General features: G+C 33.5%; 1 protein-coding gene and 1 non-coding gene across 13 annotated transcripts in view; both read right to left on the bottom strand.

Moving 5' to 3' along the window:
• ACAP2 (ArfGAP with coiled-coil, ankyrin repeat and PH domains 2) overlaps positions 1-21,363 on the bottom strand; it is a 133,424-nt gene that overhangs the window by 29,737 nt on the left and 82,324 nt on the right. For 6 of the 12 annotated variants that reach the window (XR_013445916.1, XM_078067748.1, XM_078067766.1 and 3 more), the window contains 5 exons: positions 15,201-15,275; positions 13,254-13,265; positions 9,439-9,551; positions 5,057-5,077; positions 1,416-1,467 (listed from right to left, as the gene is read on the bottom strand). Coding sequence is in view for 10 of the 12 variants with exons in the window: in XM_078067748.1 (XP_077923874.1) it covers positions 1,416-1,467; positions 5,057-5,077; positions 9,439-9,551; positions 13,254-13,265; positions 15,201-15,275 (273 nt within the window). In the remaining 2 variants the exon portion in view is untranslated. The remainder of the gene's footprint in view (positions 1-1,415; positions 1,468-5,056; positions 5,078-9,438; positions 9,552-13,253; positions 13,266-15,200; positions 15,276-21,363) is intronic. The other 6 variants (XM_078067762.1, XM_078067746.1, XM_078067757.1 and 3 more) reach the window with 3 other exon arrangements.
• Positions 14,128-14,290, bottom strand: LOC118553172 (U1 spliceosomal RNA). The gene has a single exon (XR_004925869.1). It is a non-coding gene; the product is annotated as a U1 spliceosomal RNA (small nuclear RNA).

Here is a 21,363-nt window from a genome sequence, read left to right as displayed (position 1 = left end):
TACTTTAAAATATTACTTGGAATAAATGGTCTAATTTTAAAGATTTATATTTATCTTATTTAGGATTAGAGATAGGAGTTATCAGCTCCTATACAGATATAACTAATAAAGGTAACTGTGTCCTGTCCATAATTTTATCTGTCTAATAAAATTGCTATACAAGGATTAAATGGAAGTATATGTAAATAGCTTAGTCTAACACTTGGTAATTAATAGGTGCTCAATAAATAAATACTAACTTTCATTTTCTTCCATTTTCTTTCATATCCATTACTCTCCTGGTCCCCCTCACATATAATAAAAGCTACTTTCCTCTAAAAAAGAAGCCTTTAACAGTCAAGTTTTAAGTAACTGAAAAAAAAAATAAGAAGCTTATATATTCTTCTTAAAATGGGAAAGCTTCTATCATTTTTCTAGTACTTAACAAAAATATAAACTCAAAACCAAGTTTATCAGAGCAGAAGAAACCATGAACTTATGTGGAATAAGCGTGCTAGCACAGAACCAAGCAAATAAAACTTCAGATTGTATATCTCAAGAGTAAAGTGAGTATTTAAAATGGACAGCTGAGGGACGCCTGGGTGGCTCAGTGCGTTAAGCGTCTGCCTTCGGCTCGGCTTAGGTCCTGATGGGGCTCCCTGCTCAGCAGAGAGCCTGCTTCTCCCTTTCCTCCTAGTTCCTGCTCTCTCGTTATCTCTGTCGCCATCTTTGTCTCTCTCTCTCTCAAATAAATAAATAAAATCTTTAAAAAATAATAATAATAAAATAAAAAATAATTAAATGTACCATTGAATACATCATTCACAAAGACTAGGTAAAAATTAATTCATCTATTAACTAAAGGTTTTTTTTTTTCCTAATTATTTTTAACATTCTCAAGTGCCATGTAATCTCAGTATGCCTTTCCAATAAATAAAAATTCCTCAACCTTAAAATAAAGTTCAGGAAAAGAAATGTATAAAAACAACATTAACAAATTTAGAGGTTTCTATTTAAATTACTTCAAGCTTACATTTTAATGTCATATTTCACATTTCCATATTATCACCTTTGGCCCTAAGGTGATGTTTCTTAAAAGGCTCCCTTTCCTTCAGCCTCAAAATGGTACTATGGAATGGTGGTATTGTTCCTGTCACCACAGCTGGTCAAAGAAATGAAAGTAATAATACCGGGACACAGAAACACCTGTCTCAAAACTAGGAGTTAAAAATTCAGGATTCAAAATCACTCTGCTTTTAAGGATCAAAAGTTAATACTTTCCACTTTTGAGTCCTCTTATACATGCCTAAACATAAAACTAATAAACAATAACTTTGCATATATGACTATTTAAAGACTTCACTGCTTTATCAAGATGAATACAGAACTGAAATGGGGGACTCACTGGGTTTTCACTTAATTAATAAGACACCTACCTTAAACTTTTTCTGGTAAACCAACTGATTGTTCTGTATTGAAAACCAGCGTCTAAATAAATAAAAACAGATTAAGTTTTCATAAACATAATTTATGCCAGTTGTTAGAAATAAAATATTTGGGAAAGCACTAGAAAATCAGTTGATAGTAATTATGTTTTGAGAAGTGCGTTGTTTTGTTTTGTTTTATATAGACTGATGTCAATGAGATAACTATTGAAAGTAAAGAACAATTTTAAACAGTTTTAAAACCACAGACTAGGAAAATAAAATTACTGTATTTTGAATCATTTTATGTCAGAAATTTATATCCTAACAACAGCTGTTATCCTTTACACTATCACCAAATAATAACTGTTATAAAAGTAAAAATTTAGTTTTTTGAGGTTACTCAAAAATAACTAAAAATCTTTCCCCAAAATAATTACTTCTATTATAAAGTAGAAATAAATTTATTTTGTAAAAAAAGACTATCCATTTGTATACAGCAAAACACTGAAATAAATGGTGCTTTGTCTACAACCTTTCTGCAGCTAATTCAGCAAGCATTTGATTTGTTAAGCAAAACAGGAAATTAAATCATTTTAGAACTGGTATCAAACAAGAGATAATTGCCAATTCACTTGACCTCACTTTAATATAAAATACTTCTAAGCAGAATAATAAAAGTTATTACTAAAAATGATTCACCTATTTGTATTGTTCTGCTTGTTCTTGTAAATTATTAGGCAAACAATTTACTTGCAATCTTTTTTAGAAGAAAAAGCTAAGGTATGCATGGCATATTTACTAATTCTAATTTATTAAAACAGTAAAAGAACCTAAAGATTTATTAAAAAAAAAAAATCACAGCCAAAAGCCATTCATAAAAGGAAGCAAAAATTCTCATCAAGCATGAAAGGTAAAACTATTTGGTCATTATTTTAAAATTAGTTTCATGTGAGATGATTTCTATTGTAAACATTAGTTATTAATCTATTAGCGGATAGAGATTCTACCTTTTCATTGACACTAATACAAAGCACTAGAAAATGTATTTAGACATATTTAGAATTTCTATTTTAAAAAATTAAGTTAATTCTCCAAAGCTGTGAAAATGATTAGATGCTTTTCTATTTATAAGCTAGACAGACTGTTAGGTTTTCTTGCTACTTAAAAAGGCATCACCTTTACCATTAAAATAGAGATTTGTTAAATAAGCATCTAGATAAAACCAAGTGACTTGCCTCTAATGCAAATCATCAAGAGGCAGGCTAGAAAAGGAAGAACTTCTGGGTTTCTTTGCTTTGGGACACATAGTTGGTTAGAAATGTTAAAGGAAATACCTATAAACAAACAAAATGGTGCAGCCCTGCCACTAGGATGACATGCAATGGAAACAATCTCTGATATTGATTAATGTGGGTTTTTTAAAAATCATTTGAAGTAGGGTGAACTACACTAATAACAACTCATGTTTTATAGTATAGTGATCATATATAATTCTACGAAAAACTATAGTTTTACTGCACAATAGAAAAACACCCATATAACCATGTAAACTTTTCATGCTTCTGAGGTCTTTAAAAAATAAATTTCTATTGGGCGCCTGGGTGGCTCAGTTGGTTAAGCAACTGCCTTCGGCTCAGGTCATGATCCTGGAGTCCCGGGATCGAGTCCCGCATCGGGCTCCCTGCTCGGCAGGGAGTCTGCTTCTCCCTCTCCCGCTTCCCCCCTCTTGTGCTCTCTCTCTCTCAATAAAATAAATAAAATCTTTAAAAAAAAATAAAAATAAAAATAAAAAAAAAATAAATTTCTATTGAACTGCTGCATCTTAGGATAATAACCTCTAAAAATAATAACAAAACACTACATAAAAACCTGATTATTAACTTTATAGGTTCACGTATATTTCTGAAGCCCAGTTCCCCTGCCATCTATCTGCTTCTGGGTGACTCTCGCACATCTTCATTTTTTTGTACACTCAGGGAAGACACTATAAATTCATCTTAATTTTGACAACATTTCCTAAGGAACAAAATCAAAATGTACCTTACATAGAAAAAAAAAAAACTAAGATCTGTATGCTGTATGACACTGTCTCCCCTCCTCTGCCATTAAAGAAAAAAAAGAAAAAAAGATCCAACTATATTGACACTGATCAAAACTTTAATCAGGTAAGTAAAATGGAATATAATTTTTAAACTGCTCTTATAGGATAATCCTAGCTATTATTAACATTTCTAATAAAAGGAAAAATGAGAGAGTTCATAGCCTATGATGTATAGAATAAGATACTTAATATTTCAAGCTCGTGCTGCCTGCAATTTGGAGCTACTTTAAAAGATAATTAAATAGAGGTGCCAGGGGGTGCCAGAGGAGGAGGAGGAGCGTGCAGCTCTTCATCTTGGGGTCATGAATTCAAGTCCCACGTTAGGTGTAGAGATTACCTAAACTTTAAAAAACAATTTTTTAAGATAATTAAATAATAAAAAAGACAAACTTTAGAAAGCACCGAGCTGACAACTACACTATATTCTACAAAATTCAGAAACTGACCACAAAGCCAAAATATAAGACTGTTTTTTAAAAAGCAAAATTTCTTGGCTCATTAAGAAAAATAACACACCACTTTATATCTATCCCAAAGTGAAATAACTCAATAAAGACTTTAGACCAAAATACTAAATTCATAAACAATTAGATATTATTGACACTGAAATACCTATGAGAGCTTCCAGATAACAAAGCATGGAGGGTAAAGGAAAAAATATATAAAAAAATAACTTAAGTGTCTTTTACCATGTTTAATCATGAGTCCTAGAACTGCACTTGAAACCAAGAATAAAATGTAAAAGTAAAACTTCTAAATCTGTAGAAGATTTCTCACTAAAACTATAAAAATGATAGGGACGCCTGGGTGGCTCAGTCAGTTAAGCGTCTGCCTTCGGCTCAGGTCATGATCCCAGGGTCCTGGGATCGAGTCCCACATCGGGCTCCTTGCTGAGCAGGGAGCCTGCTTCTCCCTCTGCCTGCCTCTGTCTCTCTCTCTCTGATAAATAAATAAAATCTTAAAAAAAAAAAAAAAAAATGTAAAACTATAAAAATGATAGATTTACACACATATTCATATATGTGCCAAATAGGTGAACATTTAACAAAATTAAAAGCTTCAGCATGTATGCTACTATCTTTCAAATTCAATTTAAATTTTCCCAAGGAAAAAGACCAAAATGTTAAAACAAAAAAGCTGGAATTGACAATTTTTATTTTCAATAAAACTAATATGATTATTACCAAAGGCGCTAATTCCTAGTTACTGTTTAAAATTTTTGAAAACTGTTTACTGGCTTATTTTCCTCAAAAAAAAAAAAAAAAAAAAAGATACAAAGGCATTTGTATCTATACAATTCTGTATCTCTGGGGAACTATAAATATATCAAATGTTTTCATTTTCAATTAAAACAAATAGAGGCGATTGGCAATGAAAAGATAATTCCATTCCTCAAATGAAATGTGTGTGTTTTCTTCCCAATTTAAAACATGAGACATTATATCCATTGCAAGTAATCCAATTGAAATGCAGGTTAATTATGAGCTTTCTCGTGCCAAAGAGGAAATTGGAGTAAGGCAGGAATGAGGGGAAGGAAGCCATTTGGTACCTGATATGATCGGGCTTTTTCCTGTCATGTGAAAAAATGGGGCAGGATTAAAACATAAAGGAAAGGTGGTAAAAGAATGAAAACGCAAATGTGCAAAATAAGCAAAGGACTAGCATGATATGAAAATAAAGCAAGAATTAAAGAAACAAGCTTAAGCTCAAACCTAACAAAATAGTCAAAAATATCTGTTGCATTTTGTTCTCAAATTTATACATTATGCATTTACACAATTCTAATTCTTAGGAATCTGAAATGCTAATATGTCAGAAATATTCAAAAATTTTTTCCAATTATTATGGTATAAAAAGTTCTGATAGGACTTAGCACACTTGGGCATACCTCTACTATTATTTTTCTGCCTCTATGGTGATAGCTATAAAATACAGTACTTCTCCTCTTAATAAGTTGTTCCTAAAAAATTAAGGGAAATAATCACTATAGATATATCTTCATAAACCTGAAACAAATGAAAACTTTCCATAAGGAAAACAGGATCACTAATTAAGAATTTCAAAGATTATAAAATATCATTAGGCAAATAAACCTACCTCCTACCTTTTCATCAATGACAGCAGACACTCAAAGGCCACACATAAGTAGAGTATCTTTAATCTATGCATACACGTCTTATTTTAAACAAAAAGTCGATAAAAATAAAATTTATAACTGTGCTAGCAACATACATAATACTTTAAGAAACTGTATAATACATTTTATGCTTTTAGCTATATTTTCTAGTTCAACAGACTGACCATAGCATGTAATAATTCAGTTTCTTAATTCATTTTACCAGCTTACTATTAAATAATCTTAGTATTTAATTATTTTCCTTGTTCATTCATCTTTCTGAATGTATCATAAAAAGCAAAAGAGACACAGAGGTACGAATAATCCATCTGGCACTGATTCGAGTCTGAGGTTAAGCTGCCATTGAGAAATGGCCTGATATGGAGAGATAATTTTGGTAGATCTCACCTTTTCAGAAAAATATATATTATAGACATATAAAAATCCTGAGACACTACAAACTAGAAATCTGAAACCGAGAGACAGATTCAACAATTCACATAAGACATAAAGTGTCTCACTCCGTACACTCTTTCAATCACATCACACAACATATAATCTCTTCCGTAAAATTTCAAATTAGAGAATGATGCTTAGATTTTATGAAGCACAGGGACAGGTTTTAAAACTACCTGGGAATTCCTAGTCAAATACACATTTCCCTCAGGAAGTAAGTCTTTTTTATAAGTTGGCTTAAATGGGTGATGAGGATTAAGGAGGGCACTTGTGATGAGCCCCACGTGTTCTATGTAAGTGTTGCATCACTAAATTCTACACCTGAAACTATTATTATGCTGTATGTTAACTGGAATTGAAATAAAAATGAATAAATAAATAAATGTTGGCTTTGAAAATATTACACACCACTATTCCATAAAACTATAAATAATGGCAAATTTGTCATCATATGATTGGTACCTTATAGTGACTACAAGGAAAAGTGTTCCCTAAAACTAATCTACGGACAATCTAAAGAAGATACATAAACAGTAAGCAGAAAAATCTTTATGCTTGAAGAACTGGAATCCTAGATTTTTAAAGTTGAGGTACAAATATCACAAATACAGCCTTTTATTTGAAGTCTAATCGAATATATGAAATCAAGCTGGATAGAGAACTAATTAGAGAAGGAGGACAGACTCTACAGTCATAATAGGTAAAGGGAAGGTAACTGCCAAGTACTTCCTGAGATTAGATTTTTTTATAAGCTTCATATAAGAAATTTAAGATACATTCCAAATTTTTAAATTGAAAGCAGAAAAAAATTCTAACATTTAATAGATTTTTCTTCTCCCTTTCACCATTACTGACCTATAACCTAGAAAATATCTAAAACTTTTGTTATAAGGTTTTGACTTGTTTTCTATGAAGATACTTTTATACAATGCTTATATGCTATGTTCCTTAGAAGTCTGCTTTTTACTGGTATTTTCATGAAAACACTCTTTTTAAAGGCATATGAAAATGAAATAATCTGCTATCCATAATTTTTCTAATAATGTAAATAGACTAGAAAATTTTAATAGTTCTTAAGCTATTTTTAAAAGATTTGACATATTCTATTTTATCAAAACAAATTTATATGGAATTTCCATAGCACATTAAAAAAAAAAAAATGACAGGTTTTAGGCCTCAGTCTTGTCACAGACCAGCTGTGTGACCTTCAAAGAGCAACCATCTCTCTGCACCTTCATTTCTTTACTAAAAATTAGGATGTTGAAATACGATCCATGATTCTAATCAATAACTGTCACCTCACTACAATTAGATGGCATCTCCTTTAAAGAGCAGCCTCATTTCCAAAGGCATTGTCTTTTCCACTTTACAAATGGAAGGTAACCAGGGGCGCCTGGGTGGCTCAGTCGGTTAAGCGTCTGCCTTCAGCTCAGGTCTTGATCCCAGGGTCTTGGGCTTGAGCCCTGCATTGGGCTCCCTGCTCAGCGGAGAGCCTGCTTCTCTCTCTCCCTTTGCTGCTCCCCCTGCTTATGTGCTCTCTCTCTCTGTGTCAAATAAATAAATAAAATCTTTAAAAAAAAAAAAAAAAAGGAAGGTAACATGTCTACAACTGAGAATTTAATAGTTATTCCCTACTTGCTTTTAGTTACATTTTATTATCTATGTCAATTAATAGAATTCATGAAACAAATAATAAAAATGAAAGGTCCATGCTTAAATCAGAATTAAATTTCTCCTATTGCCTTAAATGGCAATGCAATTTTCCACTAACACTTACTGTGCTTCATTTTGAAGTCTGAGATCATTTCTCATTGGAGTAGTCCATGGAAGATCATTTCATTTCTTCTTAACATAATGGTATAGTTTCTATGGATTTATTGTATTTTCACTGTGTTAAACTTTAAGTAGGTTGTTTTGAAATCTGAAGGTTAAAATTCAATTCTAACATTACCTCATGAAACTGTACTGGTTGAGAAATCTTTATTTATTATAAAAATGTGACACACTATTTTTTATTTTAATTTCCTATTCTGGCTATGAAAATTTGCCAGGAAAAACTTAAAAGATTATTGTCTTAAACAGCTTAGAAAACAGAATTTTAATTTTTCATTTTCACTTTACATTAGTTAGAAACACTATTTCTACCCAGACCACCTTAGTTGGTCCTTCTGTATTCATACATTATTTTAGAAGTTCTACATAATTCAAAGAGGCTTTAATATTAAATATGATCACCTTCTAGTTTATATTCATCCTCAGGTAAAGAAAAATTATTTCAAATAAAAAAATACCTCATAGATTTAAATATCTGGCAATATCAAATGCTAGGGAAATGCTCAATAAATCACTGACATTTGAAAATACTAGTGAATATTTTTTCCATATAACCTCATCACCAAGAAATCAAAATAAGTGCACTAGGAATCCATTTTAATACATTAAATATTCAAGCATTAGTTTCCATTTAAATTAACAAGAATGTATACTAAATTAAATTTACCAAGAAAATTCTATTTATTTTGTTAATGTCCATTTTTTTAAAAAAGAAAACAATCTTCTCTATCATTAAGTGAATTCATGTCCTGTTCATGTAGCAAATAAAACAAACACATTCAACCAATAATGTAAATCAATTCACCAGAACCCAATGTTAATTATTACTCTCAATTATTACTAAATTGTTCTGACTACTTTTTTGGTTTTTTTGCAAAAACAGAGGCATCCTTGAATAAAAGACTAATCACTACTTTTTGGAAGGATGATCCTGAGTCAACATGTTTTTTTTTTATGCTTTAATGTCTGAAATTATTTCACTTTATTATATTAATACACAGGAAAACAAAGTATTTTATATATTTATATAACAGACATTTACATGATTAATATTTTATAAAAACCAGTTTAACAACAACAAAAAGTAACATTTTTGGTAGCCATCAAGTTTAGAATAAAGGAGCACCAACTGCCACACACACTTCACATACAAAAACAATCTCATTTCCTAAAAGTCCTGGTTAAAGTTATTGCAAAGTTCAAAAGATCAGTGAAAATTCATAAGCAAACACTAAATTAAAATGTACATAAACATCACACAGAGAAGGAACCCAAAGGAGAAAAAAATTCTTGCTTCCTGGTTTATACTTTGCTTAAATTTTATAGTTTAGAATTAGTGCTATCATTTTTCACTTGCTTCTTAGGATCCCCTTTCCTAGAAGGGCGACTTATCTTCAATGGACTGGGTTCAAGAAAGTTATTATGGACGGTGAATTTAAAGAATTATGAAAGAAAGAGCTGCCAAATCACAGGGAAGGTCAGAAAACAATGTCCCAAGATCAAGACTAGTATTTGAAATATATTACCTGTTCCAAGTTTTGAAGGCATTGCTGGCTCGTTTGAACAGATATCCTTCCATAACAATGCCATTTGCAGCATCTACATTATATTCTAACTTAGAGTCATCATTGGAGAAATCCTAAACGAAATAAAGGTTTGTACGATTTGATTAAGTCCCTTACACAACAAATTTATCATAGAGAAACAGCTCAAAGCACAGAAAAGCTTTGTATTAAAACAGTTATATTAAGTTATATTAAGTCATAAGAAAAGGGGAGACCTAAATGTTAGGGGTGTACATATATATATATATATATATATATATATATATATATAGGTATTTCAATTCAATGGCCTGTTATGCAATAATTATTATAATGACAATATTAAAACACAGATGATTATATAGAATAATACTCTGAAAAACAATACAAATTATATACACAGTGATTAAAGGCACAAAATATTATGTATACAAATAGACAAAAGGAACAACTCAATATAATGCATGTTATGTTTAAAATGTTTTCATTTTATCCTAATATTGTATTGTGATGTGTGTGATATCAATTTAAAAAAAAGGAATATAGATATATTTAAACTGGGATTACTTAAATCTACCACTATTCTCTAAGTATATTACTATTATGGTAGTTTTTTAATGTGATAGGAGTACTAACTCCACTACTGGGGAGTTCAGAAATAGAATAAAGGCATATGTTCCTAAAATAAAATTTTGTTTTGCAAAGAACCACATTTTGAAGTGGGCATGCTGAGCTCACTTTTTTATAAGGATTATGGAATGCCTCATAATCTTCTATCATTCTAGACATTCTAGTCTTCACATGAATTCAATTCAAACTTTCAATTTTCCTCTAAGGATTCATGAAGTTTTGAAATCAGAAATCTTATATTTTAAATACTTCCTGATGGAGCGCCTGGCTGGCTCAGTGGGTAGAGCATGCAACTCTTGACTCGGGGTAGTGAGTTCGAGTCCCACGTGGGATGTAAAGATCATTTAAAAATAAAAAATCTTGGGGCACCTGGGTGACTCGGTTAAGCGTCTGCCTTCAGCTCAGGTCATGATCCCAGGGTCCTGGGATGGAGCCTCACATTGGCCTCCCCGCTCAGCAGGAAGTCTGCTTCTGCTTCTCCCTCTCCCTCTGGGCCTCCCCCACAACTCGTACTCTCTCTAATAAATAAATAAAATATTTTTTAAAAATTAAAATAAAAAATATTTCTTGATGAACTTACAAAGTAATTTGTACAAAAACTGCAAGACTGCTATTATCCCCAATTTTAAAACTCTAAAAATCAGTCTCAGAACTTTTAAAATTACTTCTGGACCAATAATGAAAGTTAGAATATTATTATTTTAGGGAATAGCAAACTCTGTCTTGAGAAAGATTTTGGCAGAAGCTACATGACCATCTGCCAAGAATTCTGGGATGTGAGAGTCCTCCCTTAGAGGGGAGGCAGAGTGAGAATCACCTAGGAACCTTCCAAATCTAAGCGTCTACAAAGATGGAAAATGGAAACAGAATAAATTCAGAAAAACAAAATTAAAAGCCTCTGCTGACATCTCTCAAAATTTAACCATAAAAAATATGCTAATCCAAAATAATCAAATGAAACAGAATTTATAAACAAATTGCTACACTTTCTCCTGCTTTTTCTTTGGAAAAAAAAATCAGGAAAACTTTAATTCCCTCATTTAAAATTTATTTGAGGCTGTAATGTATTTAATTATGCACACAGATGATTATGTCAGCAACTGACATAATTGAGTTTGGCAACATTCTAAAGGTTTCATTTATAACACTGGCAGTTTTTTAATGACCCTGATGCTACTTAAAACATTAAAATATAACCTCCTTGAAGTACAGTGCATTATAAGTATTTTTCTAATTTTCAACTATATTTCCTGAGATAGGTTGTCTTCAATTTATTTACTATTAGTATCAATTAATATTGTATAATACTTAAAATGTGACAGATTATATGATTTTATAATGAAAGTAATAGCATTGTATAAAATATATAATACTATAATTTAAATATATTGATAAGCTGACAAATTAGGAAGAAATACTCAAAGGCAAAAGATTAAGTGAAAGTAGCAGGCTTGAAGAGGTAAGCAGATCAAGGAAGCCAGATTTCACCTTAAGGGCATTTGCCTCATCAGAATTTGAAGCTTTGGTGTGAGGCCCAGGGAAGAGAAGGCAAGACTAAGATTGACCAATAAAGAGAAGTTATTTCTGAAATTGCAACCAAGACAAGAAGGACCATTATCATTTCAAGATTATGTTAGAAGTCCTAGCCAACAAAACAAAAAAGAAGTAGGGAAAAAATTGGAAAGGAAGAAACTATTATTATTAGCAGATGATATGACTTTGTACAAGAACATCCAAAAGAATCCAGAGATAAATTAGCATTAAAGAGAGCTTAACAAGAAAACAGGTTTCAAAGTCAATAGAAAAATCAATTTTATTCTAATATGTAATAAGAGTAAACAGCGAGAAAAGAAAATTTTCAGACATTTACAATAATATTTGCAATATAAGTATCTAGGAATAAATTTAACAAAAGATGTAGAAGAAAATATCAAGCTTATAAAGGACATTAAAGAAAACTTAAATATTTCAAGCTCATAGATTAGAAGACATTATAAAATAAAAATATCAATCCTTCCCCATATTGATTCATAGATCCAATGAAATCAATCAAAATCCCAAAAGCTATTTTTATGCAACCTGAAAGTCTGCCCTGAAATTTATATAAGAACACAAAATTTAGGCAATTCACTTTTGAAGCAGAGAACGTAAGAGACTTTGCTTTGTCAGATATCAAGATATACTATAAAGCTAAAATAATTAAAGCAGCATAGTATTGGCACAATTAAGACAAAAAGGCCAATGAAAAGAATTGAAAACCTGAAACAGACTTCACGTGTATGCAAACATGATGTAAATCAGAAGACATAATAGAGTTGTAGGGAAAGAACACATTTTTTAGTTAACTGATTCTGGATCATCTAGATACCAGTATAAGAATACAAGGAAATTGGATCTCTACCTCACACCATACACAATCACCCAATTACAGATGGATTTAAGGTCTAAACATAAAAGGCAAATCTATAAACACTTAGAAGATTATACAGGAGATATATCTTTATGATCCTGGGATAAGAAGGACTTACTAAACAAAACACAAAAAGTACCAAACATAAAAGACATTAAAAAAAAAAACTATGTGAAAATTAAAAACACATATAACCCCCCAAAAAGGCTTATATCCAGATGATATGAAGAATCTGATCAACAGTTAGGCAACCTGTTGGAAAAATGGAAGAAAAACTAACAGACATTTCACAAACAGGATATCCAAATGACCAATAGGCACAGGGGAAGGTACTTGAGTTCATTAGTAACTAAAGCATAAATTAAAACCACAACGAGATGTCAGTATCTACCCACCAAAATTAGCAAAAATTAAAAACTCTCACAATACCATGGGGTGGCAAGGAGCACTGAGAACTCACAGTGCTGCCTGTCAGGAATGGTAATATCATTTTGAAAAGTAATTTAGCATTTATCTATACCCTCTGAACCAGCAGTTTTACTCCTAGGTATAAATATATCAGGAATATGTACACATATCCAAAAGGCATGTACATGAATGTGCATAGCATCATTGTTTCTTTAATTGATCAATTTCAATTCTTGAAAAATGTATGTATGTAAATAATTACATTAGATACATTAGACATACTTTCCCTTAATTTTTACGTGACTGAATCATTTTCTTTTCTTTTTCTCTTTTTTTTTTTTTTTTTTACCTGTAATGCAGCCTTGTGTCAGCATTTAAGGGCAAAAAAAAAAGCAAAATAGCATTACTTTCTTTAAAGTACAGCAGTAATTGACTATTATTTAAAATCGAGTAAATTAATCTTAGATTCAATAATCTACTACTTTTGGCCCTTCAGTACAACACTGAGCTGTGTATACAACAGGGAAAGATATTAAAAGATACATAATATTCATTAAATAATTCAATTTAAGCAAACAGTCACAAGTATCTACAAGTATCATGATCTCTCATTTTAATTAGAAATGACTGGTCCCAATTTTTAACAATCTCTCCATGGTAATGTCATTAACACAAATTACCCAACCAAAAGTGAGTCTAACTTTAAACAAAACAAAACAGGAAGTTAGTCTTACCTAACTATAACTGGAAGTAACTAAGTTAAAGATGATCCAGTAGAAAATCTTTCCCTTTATAATGTTGCTCTTTGAATATTAATAACCCATCACCAATAAAATTTTCCTTACTTGTATTACTGACTTCACTTTAATTTTTTTCTACTTTTTTTTTTTTAAAGATTTTTATTTATTTATTTGACAGAGAGAGAGAGAGAGCACAAGCAGGGGAAGTGGCAGGCAGAGGGAGAGGGAGAAGCAGGCTCCCCAAAGAGCAGGGGGAGCCCGATGCGGGACTCAATCCCAGGACCCTGGGATCATGACCTGAGCCCGAAGGCAGCCGCTTAACCAACTGAGCCACCCAGGCGCCCTCTACTGACATCTTTTATGTCAGATCTAGTTCACTGGTATTTTAAATTCTAAATAAACCATAACAAAAGTTGATCTGACGGGTCAATACCACAGGAACAGATTTCTTAAAGCAATGCTAGAAGGCATCCTTTTTTTTTTTAGGGGAACACATGAATAGGGTGCCCCACTACCACAAATTATGCAGTCAAGTTTCCCACACTTGGGGAAATTCCAAGGGCCAGCACATTTGGAGTCAATGGATAAGCCTGACCCTGGGAAAACCACTTTTGTGATCATGCTATCTCCCTTGCCAGGTAAGTACAGAAGGCATCTTGTCACATACTTGTATGACTAGATTCAACCTCCAGTTCTCTCATTTTATTTTCAGATTACCACACAAAAATATCACTATGTAAGACAAAATATTGTTAGGTTGAGTTCCAAGTTAGTTGTATTCAAAGCTCTCCACACACAAAAATAAAAATGTGTCATATTTAAATTTCCATTTTAAAAATATATTTTTCAAATAGTTTAGCTAAGCTTAGGCAAATTAACAAGTAATGCACGTGAAATTCCAGTATCACATGAAAGAGGGCAAGGGCTGCCTCAGAGTAACTATAGCTGTTAAGTCCACAATACCAAACACACACATTGATGCAAAGATGTTCTCCACTACCCTTTCTGCCTACCCCCCACCCCACACGCTACCCCCTCTCACTCACACACTTTACAGGGAGGGATTGGTGATATCCTAACTGAAACTGTAAATAGCAGTTTAAATTCTAAGGGCCATTTTTTAATTAGTTAAGATCCTATGAGATTGGGGTGCCTCGGTGGCTTAGTTGGTTAAGCGTCTGCCTTCCGCTCAGGTCATGATCTCGGAGTCCTGGGATGAAGCCCTGCTCAGCAGGGAAACTGTGTCCCTCTGTTCCTCCTCCCTGCTCGTGCTCTCTCTCTCTCTCAAATAAATAAATAAATAAATAAATAATCTTAAAAAAAAAAGATCCTTTGAGTTTTTGCAAAGTGGTTCAAAAACATGGCTTTCAAATACTGCCTGACCATCTAAAAAATATTTTACTTTTCACAAAAAAAAAGGAGGAATTTTCTATCCAATTCAATTACTACAGCAACTTAAAGGATTTGTTCGAACACAATGGTATCTTGCTGAAACCAATAATCAAACAATTGTATAAAATGGGAATTACTCTCCTGTAACTTTTCTTATCAGGTACCTTTTGTTGAATGGTGGAATGTTTTTGCTCCATCTCTCTTTTCTCCTTTGCTGCATCCACAACCAGTCGATCCAGCTATAAAGGGGGAAAGGGAAAACATTAGGCAGACTTAAAGAAAAAAAGGTATGATCATTTTTTTTAAAAACATACTCTCAATAAGTAAGCCAATTTAAGTTTACTTAAAAAGGCATTTTGGCTATAACTTTAAAATGGAAGTTCTCTCTGGTATCAAATCCTTTTTAAGAAGGTCTATAACTCCTCCAGGAAAAACATTTCTAAGAACAGCTTAGTACCAAGCAAACACGACAGGAGGCCGTGTCAAAGGCACAACAGTGATAAAACAAAAGTCCCGGAATAAGGAAGAGAACTCCAGCTTAAGTTGCCTGCTGACCCCTGCAATTCTAGTAGTCAGAATCAAAGACAGAAAGAAGATACCCTGGTGACTTTTTCCCCAAAAAGCAAAAAGTAGCAGCTACGCTAGTGTGGGGCCAGCTCTCATAAGTTCAACAGAACAGACACTTTCAATCACTCAAAATGCTTCACGTTTTCAAGTTGGCTTCTTAATGTTATAATCAAATCTAAAAGGCAAAAAAAAAAAAAAAAGTCACCAGAGAAGAGAGAAAGCTAAATAATAAAATTTTTTAAAAAGGAATAAAATAGTAATCATTCATAAGGCCAGGGTATAAAATTGACATTGTTTAAGGTTCTGTTTTAAAAGCTCAAAAAACTTATGAAATCATAAATCTCATTTCTTTCTTGTTCCTTTCCATCAGAAAAGATGATTTTCCAGTATTATGACAAATGCCCTGGCTTCCTGAACTACTCTTTGCTAGAATAACAAACAATTGGGTTATAAATTATGTGAGTCTACTCTTCTAGACTGTGATGTATGTCATTTCATCTTTGAACCCCCACACCTCTTAACTGATTAATGTGGGATAAATAAAAAATAAAAATGTAAACATCAATAGGAATAAGGAGAAAGATAAAGTATAAATGAACAAATGTTTTCATTGCTATCCTTCACAAAACAAAATTTTAAAAAGCCTTCATAAAAAAACCATTTGGTCCTTTATTCACTATTACACATGATGTTTTTTTCCCTATCAGAGAATAATTTTGGCCACAGAATTTTTTTTTTTCTTTTTTAATTTAAAAAAAATTTTTTTAGGGACGCCTAGGTGGCTCAGTCGGTTAAGCATCTGCCTTCAGCTCAGGTCCTGGGATCAAGTCCCCCATCGGGCTCCCTGCTCAGTGGGAAGTCTGCTTCTCCTTCTCCTGCTCCCCCTGCTTGTGCTCTTTCTTTTTAAAAAAAATTTTTTAAGTTTTTACTTAAATCCCAGATAGTTAACACATAGTATAATATTAGTTTCAGGTGTACAATTGGCCATAGAATCTTAATTACCACTGAATATTAATAAAGAACCAAAAGAAAACACACTGGAACAGAATTATCACTACTATAAATATTTGATTTAGATGGCAACTATACTACTACACTTGAGGATCTAATGCATACATGCATTAGTGACATGTAACATTGATTTAATGGGTAATGCTGGTACATGCTGCACTCGGAAAATGTCCTCAATATTTTCTTATACTGAATGAGTGAAATAACCATTACACCATGATTTTATATCCTTTAATTGAATGGCATATAAATTTTATCCATTCAGATTGAAGTGAGGTAAAAGGCAGACCCTAAGATTCAACTAATATTTATAAACTTGTGTGCATGTACCTTCCACACTAGTACTGCAATGCAAGTGATGGTTTTCTGCCTGTCCCACTGGTAGTAAATTCCTCGGCTACATCCTACCTCACTGCTATTACACCAGAAAGCGGGAAAATTCACCTCTCTGTTGGGGCAGAAGTATAAAGGAAAAAATGTCTCAACATGGTAGAGGGCTGGGGAAGGTACGAGTTGAGGAGATGTGAAGACTGACAGTCTTGTCTCCTACAAGCTGGGATGATATCAGGAAGAGAGAGTCTGGAGCACAGCAGAATGTGTCCCATGCTTCTATTAGTCCTGGACATGAAAAGTTCCACAGCTACCTATAACCAGTCAGGTGCCCCCAATCCTCTGTGTTTGGAATCCCCTCTACTCCTACCACATCAGACATCATCACTTCTCTTTCAGCTTTTCAACTTCTCCCATTTCCATCTGCTTGTATATTTGTGCAAATCCTACTACCTTAAAAAAACCTTCCTCCAACTCATATTCCTCTCCAGCCACCATCTTCCCCCTCTCTTTCCGTCATAACACAACTTCTGGAAAAATCTTCCCTCTTCTTCACTTGTCTGTTTGGTATTCATCTACCCATTATAGTTTAGCTTCTGCCACTCAGACCCTCTACTCTCACAAAGGTAACATATAATCTTCTTGCTGCTAAACCCAACAGGTAGTTCTCAGTCCTGGGTTTACTGGGCCTTCTTTCCAATATTTGTACTGATAACTACCCTCTCCTTTTTGAGACATTCTTTCTTTGGCCTGCACTAACACCATCTCCCAGTTTTCACCTCCTCTCTCATCTATGCTTTAATGGAGATCCTCATACTTAACCATTTCTTAAAAATATGTCATTCTTATTTTTCATTTTTTGAGGAACCTCCACACTGTTTTCCAAAGTGGCTGTACCAACTTGCATTCCCACCAACAGTGTAAAAGGGTTCCCCTTTCTCCACAACCTCTCCAACATTCGTTGTTTCCTGCCTTGTCAATTTTTGCCATTCTAACTGGTGTAAGGTGGTATCTCAATAGAGCTACCCTATGACCCAGCAATTGCATTCCTGGGTATTTACCCCAAAGACACAGATGTAGTGAAAAGAAGGGCCATATGCACCCCAATGTTCATAGCAGCAATGTCTGCAATAGCCAAACTGTGGAAAAAGCCGAGATGCCCTTCAACAAATGAATGGATAAAGAAGATGTGGTCCATATATACAATGGAATATTAGCCATCAGAAAGGACGAACACCCAACTTATACATCAACATGGATGGGACTGGAGGAGATTATGCTAAGTGAAATAGGTCAAGCAGAGAAAGTCAATTATCATATGGTTTCACTTATTTGTGGAACATAAGGAATAGCATGGAGGACATTAGGAGAAGGAAGGGAAAAATGAAGGTGGGGAAATCGGAGGGGGAGATGAACCATGAGAGACTATGGACTCTGAGAAACAAACTGAGGGTTTTAGAAGGGAGGAGGGTGGAGGGATGGATTAGCCCAGTGATGGGAATTAAGGAGGGCACGTATTGCATGGAGCACTGGGTGCTATACGAAAACAATGAATCATGGAACACTACATCAAAAACTAATGATGTACTGTATGGTGACTAACATAACATAATAAAACAAAATTAAATTTTAAAAAAATGTCATTCTTAGGGCCCTGTTTGAAGCCAGATTCTCTTTTTACTCTATACTAGTGGCCCTTGACCTTAATTTACAAAATCAAAATCTTTAAGCATACTGTTCCAGCGCTCACATTTTTCAAAAATAGCTTTCAAAACACAAAAATGATTTTGGGATCCCTATTAACTCTCCTTGGGTCAATTCACCCACTCTTGTGGTTACAATTAGCAATTATATGTTATTGACTCCTTTAACGTAGGTGTTTTTGTTTTTGTTTTTGTTTTTTTTTTGAGTTCCAGATACACCCACTTAGATGTCCGATCATCAAAATTTAACACATTTTTTTAAAAAGATTTTATTTATTTGACAGAGAGAGAGATAGCGAGGGCAGGAACACAAGCAGGAGGACTGGGAGAGGGAGAAGAAGGCTTCCCGCCAAGCAGGGAGCCCAATGTGGGGCGCGATCCCAGGACCCTGGGTTCACGACCTGAGCCGAAGGCAGATGCTTAACCGACTGAGCCACCCAGGCGCCCCAAAATTTAACACATTTAAACCTCAACTCATCATGTCCCTCTACCTTGAAATTGGCTATATCTTAAATATCCGTCAAGCTACTTGTTTCTATCCCTACTGCCATGTTCCTAGTTCCAGATCCAGTTATCTCATAACTGAATTATTGAAAGAATATCTGAACTGGCCACCTCCAACCAGGCTATATTTTCCATGAGCTTAGAGGCTTTTCAAGGACCTGAAAAATTATGTGAGAACTGAGAGGGGGAAGCTGCAAAACCAAAGTTAATAAATGTCTAAAGTATACAATTATTTAAACTACTCAACTATAATCCAACTCACTTGTTTATAAATTATATTTAATGTAAGATGGGGGTGCAACATAATGCTTGACAGAATGTGGGGAGTGCCTAGAGCCTAGGAAGGTCTTGCCTTCCTCCCAAGTCTGAGTTACAGGTTCTATCTGTATGTTCCTATAACTCTTTGATCCTCTGCTATGTGGTAGAGACAGCCAGCTATTCCCCAATATCCATTCTCTCTTTCTTTCTTAACTCAAGAACCCCCAAATTCTAGTAGGTCACATGACTATCTGGCATTAAGTTTTTATCTCCCAGCTTTCCTGCAGCCTGTATGACATTGGGATGTACACAGAAGTGACTACAATTTCCAGGAGACATCCATAAAGAGAATGCATCTTTCTTTCTTCTTTCCTCTTTCCTGATAGCTAGAATGTGGGTATGGTAACTTTGAACCATGAGGTGGAATTAAAAAATATAAGCCTGCATCCCTGCATACCAGGCCTTTGACTTACACAGGGAAATAAAATTTCATCTTGTTGAAGCTACTATTTTAAGGTTTCTATCTATCCCGTGCAAATGAGCAAGTTCTCAATTTATATACCCAGACACGACACTGAGCCCAAAGAGTAACTGTCTGGTGACTTGTTGGTTTCCTCCAATAGATTAAATTCTATAGAGCCTGGGAACAGTATCTCTGCAACTCATGGCATATGCCCTGCATACCATCCCAAGACACACACGTACACACATACGTGTATGCACCATATTTACTTTTGGTCAATGAATGCAATTCTTGTTACATTCTTACCTTTTTCCTCATTTCCCTAAACTCTATTTTGTATCCTTAATCCCCTGTCCTCAAAAGGTAATATGAACCTATATGGGGAAAAAAAATCACCTAAAAATTGATACTATTAAATCCAGAAAGCTCACCAATCAACAAAAAAGAATGTCCCAGAACAAATCTAATACAAAGTTCTGCTCAGTTATCAAAAATAATTTGAATATAATGAAATTTCTATATAATACTGTGATATATGTATAATTCACACATGTGCATATATGTATAAAATAAAAAAGTTCCCAAGACTTCCATAATCTTAAGATTCTAAAATTTTATTATTCAAAATATAAAAAGAGTAGGGCGCCTGGGTGGCTCAGTTGGTTAAGCGACTGCCTTCGGCTCAGGTCATGATCCTGGAGTCCCGGGATTGAGTCCCGCATCGGGCTCCCTGCTCGGCAGGGAGTCTGCTTCTCCCTCTGACCCTCCTCCCTCTCATGCTCTCTGTCTCTCATTCTCTCTCTCAAATAAATAAATAAAATCTTTAAAAATATATATATATATAAAAAGAGTATAACTCAAATGAAAAATCAGTAGGATTTTTCAATATCCAAATCTAAGAAATGAAAAAATAAATCCAGCTATGTATACTATAAAATAGACACTTTGTTTTTAAGTTTTCCTTTCAACACCCTCACATGCTGTCTATAACATATTTTTAACTTCAGTCTTCTTTTTGGTTACACATTTAATCCATACATAAATCTTCTGCAGCATCAAACTTCTTCATTAAATAAATGAAATGTCAAATTTCCCAATATGCTAATTTTTTCCCCGAAGTGCTAAACTTCTTTAAAAGTACAGATACCAGAGCAAAGGCAACAAAAGCAAAAACAAACAAGTGGGACTACATCAAACCAAAAAGCTCCTACAAAATATTTGCAAATCATGTATCAGATATAAATGTCCAAGGTATATAAAGAAGTCATACAACTCAATAGCAAAACAAACAAACAAACAAACAAACAAACACTTTGTATTAAAAATGGGCAGAGGATCTGAAGAGACATTTCTCCAAAGAAGACAAATAGATGGCCAAAAGGTATATGAAAAGGTGCTCAACATCACTAATCATCAGGAAAATACAAATCAAAACCACAATGAGATATCACCTTACACCTGTCAAAATGGCTGTCATCAAAAAGACAAGAA

The sequence above is a fragment of the Halichoerus grypus genome, chromosome 1 (genome assembly GCF_964656455.1).
Source record: "Halichoerus grypus chromosome 1, mHalGry1.hap1.1, whole genome shotgun sequence".
Taxonomy (NCBI): Eukaryota; Metazoa; Chordata; class Mammalia; order Carnivora; family Phocidae; genus Halichoerus; species Halichoerus grypus.
This window is presented reverse-complemented; position numbering and strand designations above follow the sequence as displayed.